The following is a 20,644-nucleotide window of genomic DNA, read 5'->3' as shown; positions in this document are numbered from 1 at the left end:
GCCCTTTAGAGAACTTGACTAACAGAAACGGAAGAAAGTGTATCTCGAAATTATGATAAGGATAAGCATGAAGAATTAATATATGTGTGAATGACTCTATACCATTAGACTGAATTCTGAGAATTATTAACTTACTGGAGATTCTGTCGTGACCTACTCAAGGGAGATTAATAATGTGCCAAATACCTAGCTGGCTCCTATTAAGTTGTAAACTAAATATTTGATAAGTTGAAGGAATAGTATTGTAGAGATTAAGAAATACATGTTTATCTAAGAATGAGAAAGTGAGAGAAACGTAAGAGTTTTAACTTAGCATAAATATCAATTTTGTCTTTGTATTATAATTAATTATGAATTCATTAAATTTGTTTGTTACCTTCCATGTTTGCTTTTCTGGCCATGTTAACTGACCTAGACACTTCATAAAAAATACGAACCTGGTGATCATATACGTGCTCAGGGACATCCTAAGTAAGAAAGGAAAGTGGGCACGACTGCAAACAGACAAAAAAGAAAACCTACGACTTCTGATTTCAAGCAAATTATATTAATAGCTTCTAATACTCTATAACCATCCTTAGGCTGAGTTTGACTCTGTCCTTAAAGCCCAGGCTGGTGCAGGAAATAAATTTATCTGAGCAAATGTGGATGACTTATAGAGATCAGGGAATAGGTATATTCTGGGGGCCCAAAGTAAGATCATGTACGCAGTGTTAGGCAGACGATTTAGGGATATATAAGGGTTAAAGATAGCAGACAGAGGCCAACATATATAATAAGGTAAAGGAAAGAGTAGTGACCACTAAATCAAATAGTATTATACAAATGAGAAATAAAAATAGACATAACAAATTCATGATTACTATAATATGTTTTTTAAATAAGATAATTGTTTAAAACATTGTTTACTACAGAGCACTGTTTCACACAACCATTAGGCACTGTGTCAGCAAGCTGATCCCTCGTTATTTCCATGCTTATGACAAAGTTCAACCATATGTATAAATAAGTGACATAAGCATAGGAATCCAGAACAGATTCCTTTTGCTTAAGGCATATCTGTCTCCCAACTCACTATCTTTGAGGCACCACACCCTGTGCAACTCACTGAGAACTATCTGACAACTATCTTTATATCCAAGCTACTAATCTAATATCCATTCTTCTGAATTTCAATACAAATTTGTCATGTGACATTCTCCCAGATGCCTTTGCAAAGTCCAACAGTATTACTGCATATGCATTTCTACTGTATAAAATCCACTCAAATTACTACCACTTTACCAGGTGTGTGCTGCTTTCCTGCAGAGACACTTTTTTTCATTGGTCTAGTCATGTATTCTAAGTGTAACCTCTCCAGCACTTTTTCTCCTGAAACATAAAACTGATTGAGTTCCATGTTTTTGGATACCCTTGTATATACAGCACTACTTCTCCAACTTTCGACTCTCCATTTTGCAAATTTTTCCTTGAATAACTTTTTCAAGTGAAGTATACAGTTAGGAGCACAGTAGGAGATAACCGTTTGTTGATCCCCCCTAAGCTACACAGATTTCTGTCGATTGTTTTCATGCAATAAAGGTTAAGTGTATCTAATTTTCTAGCTTAGAAGCTTGTAAATGCATGTATGTGAGAGCTCTTTTTATGAAAGAGCTTTCACATATAAGGGGGGACCGGAAAGTAATCAATTATTTTTAATAGGTCATTTTTAGCCGATTGTTTTTTCTTAAATAACACATAAATTATTAAATTTGATTTTTATTTAAATATTAGCATTACTTTTCTATTTAAAAAATCTGTTTTTTTTTTTATTTTAGGTTATTTTTTTTAATATGGCAGGCTTTAAAGTTGAGGAGCACCATTAACGTTATTGTATGCTGTTTTTGTTTCACCAAGGAAAGAATGCTACTGAGGCTACCAAAATCATTTGCTCAACTTATGGAGACATATTGAAGGTTAACAAATGTCAGCGATGGTTTAGGAGATTTACAAAAAAAAATTTTGATCTCTCTGATTGTCCTCGATCTGGAAGACCTCTTACTCTAGATGACGATGCTCTTAAGACTCTCGTTGAATCAGATCCAAAACAAACCATACAAGAATTAGCAGAGAAACTTAATTCATCATGGTCAACTGTCCAAGAGCACTTACATAAGAGTGGCAGGGTTCTTAAACAGGATGTATAGGTACTGCATGAACTGTCAGAAAACAATTAAGCACAGAGACGGGCAATTTGCAATTCATTGTTGACCAGACAACAAAATGACCCCTTTTTGGAACGAGTCGCAACTGGTGACGAAAAATGTGTGCTGTATAAGAATAATAAATGCAAAAAACAGTGGCTTTCTCCAAATCAAACTCCAATTTCAACACTAAAGATGGACTTCATCCACAGAAGGTTCCATTGTGCGTTTGGTGGGATGTTCATGGAATTATTCATTACGAACTGATGGAACAAGGTAAGACTATCACAGCAGCCATCTACTGTGAACAATTAGAGCGACTACATCAAGCGTTGTTAATCAAATGTCCTGCGCTTGTTAATCAAAAAGGGGTAATTTTGCAGCAAGATAATGCAAAACCACATTCTGCAAGAATGACTCAAGAAAAAATTAGGCAGTTAGGATGGGAACTTGTACCACATCCTCCATATTCGCCGGATATTGCCCCTATTGACTATCACTTATTCTGGTCCTTAGAACTCAGCATAAGAAATAAAACCTTCCATTTGCAAGATGATGTCCAAAGGAGTTTGATATCATTTTTTGCCTACAAAGAAAAAAACCTTTTTCAAAAAAGGAATTCTAAACTTAGTAGATCGTTGGAATAAGGTTATAATTAATGATGGCGATTATAGAATTGAATAATGTTCATTTGTTCTTTAATAAAATTTATATTAAAAATGTAGTTCAAAAAATTGATTACTTTCTGGTCCCCCTTATACATGCATTAAAAAAAAAAAGTAAAAAAAAATTACTTTATTTTAATAGATAATTATGGCAAATAGAAATAATACAATCCAAAGGCCCAGTGGAACAGCACAAGGAAAGATTTGTCCATTTAAACTTGTGCTTTTAGGAGAACAAGCTGTTGGAAAGTCAAGTCTGGTGTTGCGATTCGTCAAAGGTCAGTTTCATGATTATGAAGAAAGCACTATAGGTGGTAAGTTTTATTTTATTCATTTGTAAATTCTATATTTAACTTAAAACAGTTGTTCCTTGCTAAGATAGCAGGAAAGTGATTCAGACAGGATCTAGGTAGATTGTAGCTTGATAGTACTCTCAGGCATTTTACAAAATGTGGGTGTAAAAGGAAATCATGATGAAAATAATTATCAAAGATTAGTCATTTAATTGTTAAAAATGTATCAACTGTATTAATAATAAGGCCATTTTATTTTGGAATAATTTAGCAGAACTGAGTTTTGTTTGAAAACTGAATGAAAGGATACTTTTCTGTGGCTTCCTGGAAAAGGGACCCTCATTCCTTGAGTCACTGTGAGTAATGCAGACTACTTTGAAATACAGTAGTCTTGCTCCTAGCATAATTAATGCAGTTAGAGTATATTGTTTATAAATGAATTAGAGACAACAGATAAGAAACAGTTCAAATTGCAAGATTGCAACTGAAAGAGTACTAGTATCCTATTATGGTGCTCTCTTAGATAGAATTGGATAAAGTTATTCTCTCCAAAAGTTTTGGAAAGAATGAATAGCTCAAAGATTGGAAATTTCATTGCATTCTCACTAGCATCTCATAGCACAAATTGCAACTGAAACGGTACTTAGTGTCCTATTATGTGCCCTCTTAGATAGAATTGGATAAAGTTATTCTCTCCAAAGATTTTGGAAACAATGGCTCAAAGATCTTTGGAAACTTAATGCAGCTGTATATATTGGAGTTATGGGAGCAGCTTCATAGCTGAAGCTGATTCCAATAGACTTTTGTGTAGCACTGTTACTTTTCTCCATTTTATCCTGTGTGATAGGTCATCCAATGGGTGGTCTGCTAGTCCTAACTTACCATATTGTATGTAGCTCTTATGTTCTTCCAAGATGGATGTTAACAGATCACATTATAATCCTTCCCAACAGTCTGACATCCTCAAAACACTCTTTGTTCTGATAACATAGCATTTGCCACACAACTTGTTTATCTTTCTCATTTTTTTTAGCCACTAGTTGTAATCCTTATAAGAAGAAGTGCTACATGCTCCACCATCCCTCCCTTCCTACACAAGATCACAACATAACTATTACTATTGCCAGGATACATCTGAAAAAATGTCTGAAGTTCTTCATGAATGCAATCTCCATACTACTTTCAATCATCCATCTAGCTAGCTACTTTTGTATGTTCTATAAAGAACATGCCTCACCCACTTAACCATCCTGGAGTGTATAAAGTTCCACATGTGTGCAACTTATCTACTTTTGACAGACACATAGATGGTGTTAATATTCACCTTGACAAACATGAAAAACTACATTTGCTATTATTATTATGGCAAGTCATTATGGGATTGGCATCTCTCTCTCTCTTGATATCCCATCACATAGCATTAAATGGAAGAAGGCATGGACAGCAGGGTTTTTCTGCCAGTTTATCTGGGGTTTTTCATCCCGCAACCAGGCAAACCGGCCCCGTGAACACACAGGGATACAGCCAGGAATACTTAGAGGAATAGGGGTGACCATCCTATCCTAGTACTTCGGTTACGAAATCCAAGCATGCTTGGAAGGTTGTGGGCCTTAAAGGCCTGTTAAAGCCATAGGGATAGGGGACCTGTTACATGTGACTCTCTTAGTAAAGAGATTGCAGTCATAAGAGTACAGATAGTTTTGGAGTATTTTGGAACATTTGAATAAGTTTTATTCCAAAAACTGCTTGTTGCACACTAATGATATCATGAGTGTAGGAAAGGTCTCTTTTTCCTCTAAATATAAGCAAAATGACTCTGATCCCCAGATCAGAGTCATTTTGCTTAAAATATTAAAAAAAATTAATGGAATGAATATAGCACAAAGAGAAATAACTAAACAGCAGGTTTAATCGGTCTGATCTTCTGTCTCTGTTGCAGAGACATCTTCAGAAGTACAATATTGGAATCGTAATAACGCATATAAAACATTAAATAATAAATTCTATAGTGAATTAGATTCTGGGATGCTTGCTGTTGAGGTAGAGAGGAAAGAGTCTGTGTCTGAGCCATGTGAGCAAAAAGAGAACATATCATCAGTTTGATGATTTTGTGATGGCTAACCACAAGGAACAGAGTGTGTGCATGAAATTTTGTTTTCTTTTGGGTAAAACTGCAGCTGAAACTATTGTTATGCTTTGGCAAGCCTTTAAGGACAATGCTTTAGATAAAACACAGGTCTACAAGTGGTTTTCCCATTTCAAAAATGGGGACATGTCAGTTGAAGACCAGCCACAATCTGGCCGACCTTCAACAAGCAGAAAGTATGAAAACATCGAAAAGGTTTGCCTGATCTCTCTCTCCATGTGACTTTTTTAAAATTATTATTCCCATGGATAAAGAAAACCTTGAAAGGAGCTATTTGTTGATATGGATGAAGTGAAAGAAAGTTGCTAAAGGCTATAAACAGTATTCCAGTTGAACAGTTCCAGGATTGTTTTCAGCAGCAGAAAAAAATGTTAGGACAAGTGCATTGACTCACATGGGGAGTACTTTGAAGGAGACTAGAATATGGTATTATAAACTTTAATAAAATTTAAAGAAAAAATAATTATGGTTGAATGATATATGCATATAAACACAAGAAAGATATTTAATTAACCAAATATTTCGGTCCGGAAATAGCAGACCATCCTCAGTGGTATTACAAGAACAGTTTTAAAAAAATACAAGCTAGAATACTAACAATAGATCATTAAAAATAGAACATGCCGCGTAATGTTATATCACTAAGTATTAAGTATAAAACGGAATATTTTGAAGTAGAGACATGATTGAAAAAAAAAAAAATTAATGAATAATCTTGATTAGACTTTCCCAGATTTTTGATATAGATATATACAGTCATTACGATTCAGGTTGGGACGATGGAGCAAGGCCTCCACGCTTTTCTTGAACAAACGTTCGAACCTATAACGGGATCTATGTAAGAGGCGAGTCCTGGACTAAAAGATGCTGTGGTCAGTTTCAATCCCGTGTTGAGCCAATCCAGACTTCTCAGGTTTGTTGTGAAGAATGGAGGATTGATGTTCTTGGATTCTTTTTTCAAGAGAACGTCCAGTCTGTCCAAAATATGAGAGATCACAGTTGCAAGGAATTTGATAAACTTCAGGAAGAGATAAAGTTGAGCGTTTGTCTTTAGGAGAAGGAAAATGAGAAAACAATTTGTTAATAGGTGAATTAGTAGTTGTTAAATCATATTTCTTTAAAATTCTTGTGATCGGTTCTGAAATACTGGAGATATAAGGAATAGGCACTCGACGTATTGAAACTTTGTTGTTTTGTGGAGGATTATAAGAATTGAAAAGATGTTGAGTACTTTTTTTAGAAAAGCCATTGAGCTTCATGTGTTATTGGATAGTAGAAAGTTCTTTCTGTAGATAATCAAAAGTAGAACAATTAGTTTTGGCTCTTCTGATGAGACATTTTATAATTCCTGTTTTTTGACATGAATGATGGCCTGATTCTTTAAGAATATAACGACCTGTGAACGTTGGTTTCCTGTATACTATAGTTGTAAGAATATTTGAAGGTGACCGGATGAGGAGAACGTCTCTAAAAAAGATAACTGGTTGTTTTCTTCTATTTCCATAGTAAACTTTATACGATGATGCAAGGAATTAATACTGTTTAAAAAAGAAGGTAAAGCGTTTTTGCTGTGAGGCCAAATAGTAAATATGTCATCTATATATCTTACCCAAAAAGATGGTTGAGGGAAAATAGATGCGAAGAGGACTTTTTCTAAATGTTCTAAAGCAGGAGAAAGAGGACTTCCCATGGCCATTCCTTCTACTTGGCTGTAAAATTTATTTTGACATACGAAATATCCAGAATGTATTACGAAATCGAATAGTTTTATAATGTCTTGAGGAAAGATGTCAGCAAGTAATTTTAAAGTTTCCTTGAGAGGTACATTGGTATATAAAGATTCTATATCAAAGCTAACCATAAGATCTGTAGGGTGTAATGAGACATTTTTTAATTTTTCTAACAAATCTGAGGATTTTAAAAAAGAATTAGAGTTGCCAATGTAAGATTTCAATAATTTAGCTAGATATTTGGCTATACGGTAAGTAGGAGAATCAATACAATCTACTATTTGACGAAGAGGATAGTCAATCTTATGGATTTTTGGAAGGTCATAAAATCTAGAAGGTCTTGCAAAATGAGTTTTAAGTCTTTCAATTGTGTCTTTATCTAAACTGATGACTTCATCTAAGAGAGAATTTAATTTCTTTAGTTGTCTGTTGGTTGGATTATAATCAATTTCTTGATATGTGGAACAATCTCGAAGCAAAAGAGAAAGTTTTCTTCTGTAATTTGCTGAGTCCATAACTACTGTTGCTTTTCCCTTGTCAGCATTTGGTGATAATGAGGTGATTATTTTTTCTCAAGAACTGTATAGATTTCATTTCAGAAGGAGATATGTTGGAAGGAGGAAGTTTAGCCTTAAGTAGAGAAGAAGTGACTTCTAGGCAAAGAGCATTAGCTTTATCACTAGTTAGATGATTGAGATTCCTTTCAATGTTAACTAGGAAATCTTGATATGGTATCTTATTTGGAACAATAGAAAAATCATGTCCTTTTGAGGGTATTTCACTTTCAGTCAAAGGATGTCCGGATATATTGACAATCCATTTATCTGGAGTTATGAAGGGCTTGGATTGTCTAGACAAAAGAGCTTCATATTTACAGTTAAGATGTTGACTTAGTTTATTATAAGCACGTTGAGTAGAACATTTAGCCACATTTAGAACTATGTGAGAAAGATGTGGATCCAAATTTATGGAAATATAGGTGCACAGATCAGAAATGTGACGACTGTGAATAGCAAGGTCACATTTAGCAGTTTTAAGTTGATTATGGATTAGAGATAAACTAGTGTTCCGGTAAATATTATGAGCTCCAGGAGATTTTATTGTTTCTTTAATCTTAGCGAAATTGGGAATAATCATGGTGTCGCAGCACTTTTTTAAGAAATTGGTCTTTGCTCGTAACCTACCTTGTATAACTGAAAGTTTTTCTAATTTACCGGTTAGTTTGGTAGCATTTTCCCCATGAAGGATAAGAATTTGCTGTTTTAAGGATACTTGTGACATAAGACTGAATGATATATGCATGTAAACACAAGAAAGATATTTAATTAACCGAATATTTCGGTCTGGAAATTTCCGGACTGAAATATTTGGTTAATTAAACATCTTTCTTGTGTTTACGTGCATATATCATTCAGTCTTATGTCACAAGTATCCTTAAAACAGCAAATAATTATGGTTATTTTTGGATACCCCCCTCATACATAAACTTTCCTATCCCCCATGTTTCAACAATATTCTGTTATCAAAACATTTGTAAACAGTTCAGCCTCTGTTCTACCTAGGCTTCCTTGACAGCTGAACTCGCCTTTATTTGCCATATCTTCCTGTTCAGTGATTACAATGCCAAAAATATATACAAATTATCTGTCCTGGCCATCTCCCCACATCAACATACAGACTACAGTAATGCCATTACTATTCCCTATATCTGGGGCAGTTCATTAAAAATAGCCAGAACTTTAATGAAATATAATCTCTGCTTTCAAGCCTCATTTGAAGCTGGCTTTTCTTCTCCACTCTCCAAAGGATCCATTTCCTCCTCTTCTTTGTTCCAGATGTTTACAAGCTTTATCATATTATGGTCAAACTGGGAGATCTATTAGCATCCACTGCCCACAACTATGGTCATGCAGGTCTAGCTGACCATTCCTTGGATGGGTACCTTACACAGATCAAATGGAATAAAACTTATGCTCCATCATAGCAAATACAAACATGAAAAACTTCTTAGAATCAGCAGCAGATTTAAAAAACAATCCTAAGATTAATCCTCTAACACCTTTTATTCCCTGTAGGAGAGGGAGTAGGAGAGGCTGTTTTTAGCCTTATCTAACTTTTGGACACCAATGGGACAGTCCATTCTCCATCAGTAGCCATTTAGAGATATCAGGCCAAGACTATCATTAATTATAAAGGTTATTTATAATTAACCTTTGTTAATTATAAATAACCTAGTGAAGAGAGACAGACAACTAACACCATCTTCTGGTCCCTAATTGTGATTCGCTATATTAATATCCGAGATATTGTGGGTTCTACGGTCAATTTTCTTGATTTTACTAGATGTAAACCCAAGTTTCTTGCAGTTTCTTCATTTACTTGGATGAAGAAACTGCAAAAAAGTTACTAGATTCAGACTAAGAATGGTTTTTTTCAGGAGGCCTAGTGCTAAGGAAGCAAATGCCACTTCCACAGGACTACACAGGCCTTCTATTTAAAATAACTGCCTAATGTTAAAATGCCAGCCTGGCTGGCCGAGTGGTTAGTGTGTCCTCTCTCCAGTGAAGGGGCTGCGGGTTCTAATCCCACATTGGGCATGGATGTTTGTGATTGTCTGTGGAAATACTAGTGCTGGTGGTCGGCAGTAGATGGTGTAGGTGCAGTCAGTTGATGGATTGTGAGTGGTGGAAGCAGAGCTGTAGAGTAGATGCCCTCCCTCGATGAGTCTTTGGACTCTCTGGAGGTGACAAATAATAATAATATTAATAAATATGATTGTGATAAACTTCCCATGATTTGTGAAACTTTAATTCTTATGCCTCCCATTTTGTTAAAAGTTAAGGCTAACAACGACAGCAACATCCACAGAATATTGTTGAAACATGGGGATAGGAAAGTTTATGTATGAGCGGTACCCAAAAATAACCATAATTTTTTTTTTTAATTTTATTAAAGTTTATAATACCATATTTTAGTCTCCTTCAAAGTACTCCCCATAGAGGGTGCACCTCATAGGCCATTAGGTTTTAAATAGTCTAATTTCTTCCGCTTATTGTTTTATATATGCTATTATAATTTTAATATTGAATTCCTGAAGATGTCTTTGTGACAGAGATAAGAGATCGAATGATTAAACCTGCTGTTTAATTATTTCTCTTTGTGATATATTCCATTAAATTTTTAGTATCAGCTTTAACCATCAGGCAGATGCTTTTTTACAACGGTTTCAAGTGATTGAGTGATTCGCTCGTGATACTTGTTGCTAAAGAGTACTTAATAGTTAAGATGAAATGATATATAGAGGTAAGCGTTCTATGTTGTATATAATGGTTGGGACTTCTGAATGATATATTTAGAGGTAAGCTTTCTTCCTTTTGTCTATTTTTGTGATTACACATGGCTTAGCTGGTAGACCTCTTGCGTGAGTCTGAGGGATTTGTCAATAGACCACCCTCCTAGATCGTCAGGAATAAGACATCGGAATCTTCCCTCATTGTACACAAGGATGGAGAATGTAAAAGATATCAAGGATGCCATTCAACATCTAAACAAAGATATGTCACTTGACATTCTCAAATTCATCCTAAAGAAATTTGAAAAGGATTATCCTGGTTGCTTGAATCTCTTCACTCAAGTAAATGACACTGAAGATGATGATTTGTACATCGAAGAGGACATTGCACCTGTTCCACCTACAAAGACTCCCAGACAAATCGATTGTTCACAGGAGGAACAATCTAATAAAAGACGCAGAACATCAGAAGGTGGAATGGAAGATGATGTAACAACTCACCAAAATCAGGTCACCCAAGATGGAAAAGAAAAGGTCCTTCCAGTTATCCTTCGAGATAAAGATAAATAAATGGACCTCAGTCTCAAGATCCCTAGGAGAACAAAATATCAATTTCTCCTAGGCAAGAAATACTGAAGAGGGTGTAAAGATTCACCCTACCACTGTCGCAGATTATCTCATGATGACAAAAATGCTGGACAACTCTAAATTGCCCTTCCACACCTTTGTGCTTAGCAAGCAAGAAGAACTTAAAAGTAGTTCTAAGAGGAGTGGCTGGGGCATCACAACTGATAAGATCACAGCTGACCTCATCAATCAAGGATTGACCCCAATCAAAGTCAGTAGAATGTTGAGGTCAGATAAAATACCAATTCCACTGGTGTTGGTCGAAATCTCCAACACACAAAAAATAATCTATGAAGTTACCGATAATTGTAAGCTAAAATTACAACTGAACCTCAAGGAAGAAGGCATCGGCAGGGCAGTCCCACAGATGCCAGAGGTTCGGGCATGCCCAAAAACTGTGCAGAGCTGCCTACAGATGCCTAAAATGTGGTGAGGGTCACCAAACTAACTCCTGCACCAAGCCCAGATCCACACCTGCCTGCTGTGCCAATTGTAGAGGACCACATCCCTCTAATTACAAAGGATGCCTTTTCCATCCAAAAAACCGTGGATCAACAAGAACGAACCACGGTCCTCCAAGCAATGACACAAACAACGAAGCAGGTCGCCTTCCAGATTATAATACCTCACATTCGGCAACACAGGAAGGCACTTGACCTTCATCCATGTCGAAATCATATGCGGAAGCGGTAAGAACCCAGACTCCTACATCGCAAGAATGAACGAGCTCTAATCTCACATCAGCTTTAACCCCGTCACTTGCAACAATGCTGCATGAATTCAGCAAAGCATGCACCTCACCAGCTTCCAGAAAGAGATTCTATCTAGAAATCCAATCCATATTAACAGCTCTCCAACTTTTCCTTTTTCATTGTGTCAGTTGCTTTTTCTAAAGCCTCAAAAAATTTCTCCACTTCTACCTTAGTAGAACCTTCTGTGGGTCCATAGGCACAAATAAGTCTTATTGTCCAGTTCCCCATTCTCATATTTGCCCACATTACTCTACTTGAGACTGCCTGCCATTCAAGAAGATTAGCCTCGTATTTTGTGTTGAATACTATTGGCCACTCCTTTTCCTTGATTGTCATTGCCTGAATATAACATTTCTGAGCAATAAATAAAAATTGTTATATTCAGGCAATGACAATCAAGGAAAAGAAGGAGTAGCCATAGTATTCAACACAAAATACGAGGCTAATCTTCTTGAATGGCAGTCAGTCTCAAGTACAGTAATGTGGGCAAATATGAGAATGGGGAACTGGACAATGAGACTTATTTGTGCCTATAGTCCCACAGAAGGTTCTACTAAGGTAGAAGTAGAGAAATTTTTTGAGGCTTTAGAAAAAGCAAGTGACACAATGAAAAAGGTAAAGTCGGTCCTTGTTAGGGATCTAAATAGCAGAGTAGGAAATGATTGTGAGACATACAAAAATATTTTGGGAAAATTTGGAGAAAAGAGCAAAGCTAATAATAATGGCAAATATCTGTTGGATTTCTGCTCAGGACATGGACTGGTTATTTACCATGTTCCAACATAAAAATGTGCACAAATTCACATGGAGAGAAGAGGCAAGGAATAAGAAAAGTCTCATTGACTATGTTATTATTGATAGTGATGTTTTCTCCCTGGTGCAGGACACCAGAGTGTACAGAGGATTTGAAATTGGAAGTGATCACTATTTAGTCTTGAGCAGGATAAAATTGAATTTCATATTGAAAAGAATAACATGTAAGAAAGTTTTAAAGCGAATGAAAGTTGAGCAGCTCTCAGATGTGAACTGTAGACTAAAATACACAAAGATTATTGAAGAAAAAATGAAAGAGTTTGAGAAGAGGAATCACACCTTCGAGATTCAGTGGCAAACTCGGAAAAAAACATTGATTGATTCTGCCAAATAGGCATGTGGTGAGGTTGTCTGCAAGGATAAAAAAATCAGAACTCCTTGGTGGACACAGGAAGTTAGAGAGGCAGTGAAGGAAAAGAAGAAAGCTTATCAAAAGTTCCTGTCAAATAAGTCAGCTTGTGTTCTTAGAGAATACAGAGACAAATGCAAGAATGCTAAACACTGTGTAAAACTAGGTAAACAAAAGTCATGGGAGGACTTTGGCAAGAATATAGAAAATAAATATCAAGAAGGTGGCAAAATATTCTGGAGGTTGTTGAAGAAGCTTAAGAATGGAGGAAAGAGTGCTGTAAAAGGAGTTAGAGATGATAAAGGTGACATGAAAACTGGAGAAAAAGATATCCTTGAAGTATGGAGTAATTACTTTGAAAAGTTGCTAAATGAAACAAGCAGTGATGACAGTACAGTGGTAAAAAAAACACTGACAAGGCATGCAGTCAGGAATACGTATCCATACTTGAAGTAGAAAAAGCCATCAAAGGGTTGAAATGTGGAAAGGCAGCAGGAGTAGATGATATTCGACCAGAAATGCTGAAGTATGGTGGTATGAGAATCTTACAGTGGCTGCACTGCATAGTTCAGAAAGCCTGGACACAGGCACGAATTCCCAATGATTGGAGAAGAGCTCTCATAGTACCCATATATAAAAAGGGAAATAAAACTGAATGTGAGAATTACAGAGGTATTTCCCTACTGAGTGTTCCTGGCAAGATCTATGCAAATATACTTGAGAAACGTTTGAGAAGAATTATGGAAGAAAAGCTTGGTGAAGAACAAGCTGGATTCAGGCCACATAGAGGCTGTCAGGATCAGATCTTCACTTTACGACAGATAGTCGAGAAAGCATGGGAATGTAACAGAGATCTGTATTTAAGTTTTGTTGATTTGGAAAAGGCATATGACAAGGTGCCAAGAGAGAAGCTATTCAATACGCTACAGTTATATGGTGTCAATGGGGCATTATATCAAGTAATACTTAGTCTTTATTTGAGTTGTCATTGAAGGAAGTACAGGAAGATGATTTAATGTTAAATCTGGTGTGAGACAAGGATGTACATTATCACCTCTGTTATTGAATTGAAGGAAGTACAGGAAGATGATTTAATGTTAAATCTGGTGTGAGACAAGGATGTACATTATCACCTCTGTTATTCATTATCTATATGGATCACATTATGAAGGAAAGTGGTGTTAGACATGATATCAAAATTGGAGGTGTTAATGTCAGCTCTTTGCTTTATGCGGATAATGTTATACTTCTAAATAAATCTGCTACAAGTCTGCAAGATTCTCTGACTAAATTGAATAGCTGTTGTAATAGATATGGTATGAAGGTCAGCAATAAAAAGACAAAGACAATGGAAATAGGCAGAATCATTGAAAATGTCAACTGTGTTATGAATGGAGAACCTGTGGAACAAGTGAAACATTTCAGCTACTTAGGCACAATTTTTACTGAAGATGGTAAATTAAATATAGAAATAGACAACAGAATCAGCAAAAGCTGGTATGGTGGGAAGTCAATTGAATAAATTCATATGGAATAAGAGAGAAATTAGTCAGAACACTAAATTAGCTGTATACAAGACAGTGTTCAAACCAGTTTTAACTTTTGGATCTGAGAGCTGGGTCAGAAGTAAAACACTTGACCAAACACTAGAGACCGCAGATATGAGAGTCCTGAGAAAGATTATAGGCGTGAACAAATGGCATCAATGGCAATATCATATTAAAAACGAGGATATTAGGAAAGAACTTGACATTGTCAATATCCAGGAAGGCATTGGCAGAGCTAACCTCAGGTGGTATGGTCACTTAAACAGAATGGGCGAATAAAGATTAGCAAAACAAGTGTTCTCTGCCAGGTTGGCAGCAAAAAGATCCAGAGGAAGACCAAGATATAGGTGGATTGATACGGTACAAAGTGCCTTAGACGATAGAAATATAAGATCTGATAATGTTGGAGTCTTGACAAGTAACAGGCTGATTTGGAGGAAAATTGTAGATAGGAAGTTAGTAATGATGTAATTTTTTTCATTTAGTACTATCATATCCTGTACACCCCTTGAGGGTACATGACAGGAATTTGATGATGATGATGATAATGTTTAAAAAATTTAAGCCAAATTCTCTCAACATGGAATGTGAATGGCTTAACAAATAAAATTCTCGAGCTGCAAGAATTCGCAAAAAGATACAATCTAGACATAATCTTGATCAGTGAATCCCACCTCAGACCATCGAACAACCCAAAACTAAGAGGTTATATTTTATATAGGACAGACGGACTTAACTCTAGTGGAGGCAGCACAGCTATTTTTATTAAAAATTATTTGAGCCACAACTCGCTGACCAACCCTCAAACTTTAAACCTTGAGGTGACAGGTTTGGAGGTGCACACTAATAATGCAGGCAAACTCAAAATCTATACAGCATACAATCCTCCCAGCATTCCACTATTGACAGCAGACTTAGACTCCATCCTTGGCTCCACGGATTCCATAATTATAGTAGGAGACCTAAACTCCAAACATACATCCTGGTTCAGTTCGTCAATCAACTCCAAAGGCTGTACCTTGTTCAAGTACACGTTACTGAACTCATCAATAGTAGCTGGACCCACTGAACCCACCCACTACAACTCATCAGGTAGTTCTGATGTATTAGACATAGTTATCCTCAGAAACATCAAATATCAATACCAGCTGGAGACATTAGAAGAGCTTAACTTGGATCATAATCCCATCCTGCTCAGGTTAGGACTTCAAGATCAGCTCTCTCTCCCCATCACTCTTTCTTACCATGGGACAAGCTCTAAGGTTCTCCCAGTCCACATCGGTCCAACCCCCCCCCCCCCTGTCATTCGTAAAAAAGAAGAAATAGACCAAGCTGTAAGCAATTTAACTAGGCAAATCAGCAATAGCGTCAGTCACTCAAACCACAGTCTTCCACACTCCCAACTGGATCCCAGAAGAGATAATGGACCTGATTAGGGCCAAAAATAAACCAGAAAACGATATCACAACACCAGAGCCCCGCAGGACAAAACAACCTTAAACAACCTAAACTGACAGGTTCGAGAAACCCTCCAGATGCACAGGAATTCCAAATGGGAATCCAAACTCGGGGAAATCAACCCAGAAGATAAGTCCATGTGGAAGTTTGTAAAATCTCTTCGTACCAAAAGACAACCACTTCCCCCTTTGAAGACCAATCTTGGAATTGCATATTTAGATGAAGAAAAAGTAGAAGCCCTAATTGACAATCTGGAAAATCAATGCAGCCCATCTTACGTAAACTTAAATATCAATCTTATTTACAAAGTTCATTGTAAAGTTAGAAATGCACTAAGACAGCCTAAGGATGATTCAGAAGCCATCATCCCCACTTCTCCAATAGAAATAATAAATATTATTTCCCACCTGAAGAATAAAAAGGCTCCCAGCCCTGATGGCATTAACAATAGAATAATAAAGCTACTTTCACGGAAAGCCATAATTCATTTAGTTAATATTACCAATTCCATTTTAAGATTCCAGTACTTTCCCACAGATTGGAAAATCACAGACATTATACCTCTGAAAAAGCCTGGTAATAACCCACAACTTCCCCAAAGCTACAGACCCATCAGTCTTCTTTCCTGTCTTGGCAAAGTAATAGAAAAGGGCATCTTATCAAGACTACAATCAGCAGTGGACAAACAGAAAATAATCCCAAATGAGCAATTTGGGTTTCGCAAAGTCACAACACAGTTCAACAAATTCACCGACTAACAGAACATATCACTCATGGTTTTAACTGGCACCTTCACACTGCTGCTGTATTTTTGGATGTTGCCAAGGCCTTTGATAAGGTCTGGCATCAAGGCCTTATCTTCAAACTAATTGAAAACAATATCGCAATTAAACTAGTGAAACTCATATATTCATATATTAATGAAAGATACATGCAAGTAAAACTCAATTGAATTGTGTCATCAAGGCGCAAAATACTGGTGGGAGTACCTCACTGTTCTCTTCTGGCCCCAATACTTTTCACAACTTACATGGCAGATATTTCTCTCAATTCAAGAACAACTACTACGGCCCTTTATGCCGATGACACCACTATTCTAGCTAGATCGCTCAGCCCCCGCCTAGCAATCACATTGACTCCAAGGAAGTATCAATGAGCTAGCAAACTGGTTCACCAACTGGAGGATTCAAGTGAACCCCTTTAAAAGCTCAGCCATGCTGCTTTCAAGAAGAAAAGTCTGCAATAAAAAAGACATCCTGCTCTCTGGTCATAAGATCCCATGGCAATCAGAGACCAAATATCTTGGGGTATTAATGGATAAGAAACTCCTTTTTAGCAAGCACATCAATCTCATTGGCTCCAAATCTTCCAAAGTAATAGCACAGCTCTACCCATTGATCAACCGCAAGAGCAAATTGAACCTACATAATAAATTGCTTCTTTACCGGATGGTAATACGTCCAGTCACTGCCTACGCCTCACCAGCATGGAGTCACACTTCAAGATCAAACATTTCGAAATTACAGAGAATCCAAAACAAATGCCTTGGGATGATCCTGGATGCACCGTGGTTCATCAGAAATTCACAGATTCACAGAGAAACCGGCAATCCATACATTACCTCCTTTCTTCGTAATCTTGCAGAAAAATTCTTCGTGAAGTCAAGTTCACATTCAAACCCACTAATCGTAGAAGCTGTCAATTACAATGAGACTGATTACTACAAACACAAAAGACCGAAGACTATTCTTCTCTCAACTGATCATAGCTAACACAACTGCCCTCGGAGGGCGAGCTTAACTGCTCACAAACCTCCCATTCCCAAACAACTCTCATTACAGATAAAGGGGAATATGAAAAGCACTAGTGCTTTACCCATCCTGTCAGTAATGTTAATGGTTAAATGGTTAACAAAGGTTTTGGCATGTATGAACTCTCTTGATAGAAAAACCTCAATTGTAATTCTTATTTCAAGTTCTATATTTGCTTTACACAAATCAGTTGGTTTCTGCATCCTTGATTGAATTTAAAGTTTGACCACATTTTCTGCAACCGAAAGTTTTACGACACTATTTAATTGTGTTTGGCACTGCAGTAAAACTTTGCTTGCCTGTATGCAGTATAATGTCTGTGGAAGGGAAGTTGTTTTTCATTATGCAAAGTCATTTTCATTCCATTTGTCGCCAGAAAATATGACATACTCTAGTCATCTGTGTACTGTATTTAGTGATGCAATACAATAAAACCACTTGTTTTTTATTCCATTTGCAGTATGTCTGTTGAGCATGTAGTATTTTTCACTATTTTCATTCCAGGCTTACAAAAGAATAGGCATTGTGAACAAAAATCAATTTTTTCCTGTGAATCAAAATGAATCCTTTTTTATAAGAAAATAACTACATTTGATGTCCAGCAAAATATTGATATAGACATGACATCATAGTACAGTAATTATTTGCATTGGAGCAGCAGTGTGTTACAAAATTAAAGCAGAGGGCATTTCTAAGCAAAAAAAAAAAAAAAAAAACCTCAAATGTTCTTGTTTTATTCATTCACAGTGCATACTTCCGAAAATGACAAAGAAATAAACAGCTTTATTTGTTATACATAATAAATAACGGAAAAACTCACGTAGAAATATTATTTAATGGTATAATTTTCGCCTGTGTGTCACAGGCATCTTCAGTACAATTAGGCACAAAAATTAAACACTAACTGACAATTCCAAAAAGCGCCACCTAAGTAGCTGGTGTAAGATAACTAAAAAGGTCAATAACTTTCCTAAAAAAAAATATAAAAAAAAAAAAAAAAAAAAAAAAAAAAAAAAAAAAATTAATACAATAAAAAGTTAGGAAAGATTAGCTGATTTGTAAAGTACTATCTCCCATAAAGGGGATAGACGTAAGCCGTTTTTTTAGGAAAGTTATTGACCTTTTTAGTTATCTTACACCAGCTACTTAGGTGGCGCTTTTTGGAATTGTCAGTTAGTGTTTAATTTTTGTGCCTAATTGTACTGAAGATGCCTGTGACACACAGGCGAAAATTATACCATTAAATAATATTTCTACGTGAGTTTTTCCGTTATTTATTATGTATAGTTATGTCTACTCACGGTTTACCTCTTTTAAAACTTATAGCTTTATTTGTACAAACTACTTTGTATTTTACTAAATATTATAAACTTAATTGTAAAATATAACTCATTCATAAAGAATAAAAATTATTATTATTTTTATTTTTTTTGTTATTTCTAATCCTTTTTTATTTGTGATTGTAGTCTGTTTGAAATGCATCTTGATATTGAACTGGGAGGTTATATCATTCCATTTAATCATGTTAAATCATTTTATTACATCAAATAATGCATGTTAAGAATCTAAGCATTTTTTTCACCAGTAATTGTCTTTGGAACATATTACAGTGAAACCTGACATATTAATGTTCCATTTGGTGTGGTTTCAGTTAGTACTCAATGTTTTCAGTACATATTAACCACACTATGTGAAGTACAGTAAGACTCCTGTTAACGCTCAGGATATGTTCTTAAAATTTAGGGTGCTAAACAGCATCATTTTATCATCATCATCAAATTCCTGACATATACCCTCATGGGGTGTACAGGATATTATGATAGTAATACATGAAAAATTTACATCATTACTAATGATGGTCGGCGGTCCTATCTAAAATTTTTATCCAAATCAATCTGTTACCTGTCAAGACTCCAACATTATCAGATTTTATATTTCTCTCTTCTAAGGCACTTTTTACTGTATCAATCCACCTATATCTTTGTCTTTCTCTGGGTTTTTCCTACCAACCTGGCCAGAGAACACTTCTTTTGCTAACCTTTCTTCAAAATCTGTTTCTTATGTTTAAGTGACCATACCACCAGAGATTAGCTCTGCTAACACATTCCTGGATGCAAACAATGTCAAATTCTTTCCTAATATCCCTGTTTTTAATATGATATTGCCATTGATGCCATCCGATCTTGCCCCTAATCTTTCTCGGGACTCTCATATCTGTCATCTCTAGTCTTTGGTCTAGAGATGACATCTGTCATCTCTTGACCAAAGTATTTTTAACCCAGATCTCAGATCCATAAGTTAAAATTGGTTTGAATGTCTTGCATATGGTCATTTTAACCTTGTGTAAATAGGGAATATTGTAAACATAAACTTGAATAGAATAGTATTGAACTTTTATTCAGCAACATTATTATACATAAACTTATGTAATGTATTTATAGTTCAGAGAAAGTAGTTAGCAGAATGATTACTTAGTCCATTTGTTATGCCATAATCACATTAAGCAATTTTTTATTGAGTATGAAACTAGTTAACTACAAATGATGTGAGTAATTGCATAAAATTATTTCTGATAAGTAATTTTTTGGAAATACAAAAGCCAGATCTTTGCCATTGTAAAGAGCAACTCAGAGTTTTTTTATACTTTTGATTCAGTCATGTTCTATTTTGATGTTGTTCTGCACACATCAAGACAGTAGTTGACTTTACCTTTTCTAGTAGTAGCTGATGATTAGTTTGGGTATTTTCTATCCATACATGATCTTTTAAGTTGCTCAGCAGTGATGACATTAGCAGACTGAGGCAGTGTGAAAGAATATAAAGTTTACTATGCTATCTTTCACAGATTCCCAGCAGAGATTTTTATTTTATTTATTTATTTTTTTTTTTTTTTGAGGAGGAGGGGGGGGGGGGATCAGAACTGGTGAAACTGCAGTGCATGAATTGGTTTTTCAGGCTTTGTGTGGCAATGCTAATGG

General features: G+C 35.8%; 1 protein-coding gene across 2 annotated transcripts in view; it reads left to right on the top strand.

Annotated features, from left to right (window-relative positions):
* The window catches only part of Rab5 (RAS oncogene family member Rab5), a 93,602-nt gene that overhangs the window by 19,290 nt on the left and 53,668 nt on the right, over positions 1 to 20,644 (top strand). For both annotated transcript variants that reach the window (XM_090405540.1, XM_090405541.1), the window contains exon 2: positions 2,991 to 3,162. In XM_090405540.1, coding sequence (XP_090261666.1) covers positions 2,997 to 3,162 — 166 coding nt within the window. In that variant the 5' untranslated portion in view covers positions 2,991 to 2,996. The remainder of the gene's footprint in view (positions 1 to 2,990; positions 3,163 to 20,644) is intronic.

The sequence above is a fragment of the Typopeltis vanoorti genome, chromosome 15, assembly GCF_054136105.1.
Source record: "Typopeltis vanoorti isolate ZY-2024b chromosome 15, IOZ_Tvanoo_1.0, whole genome shotgun sequence".
Taxonomy (NCBI): Eukaryota; Metazoa; Arthropoda; class Arachnida; order Uropygi; family Thelyphonidae; genus Typopeltis; species Typopeltis vanoorti.
The sequence above is the reverse complement of the archived record's forward strand: the minus strand, read 5'-3'. Positions and strand labels throughout refer to the sequence as shown.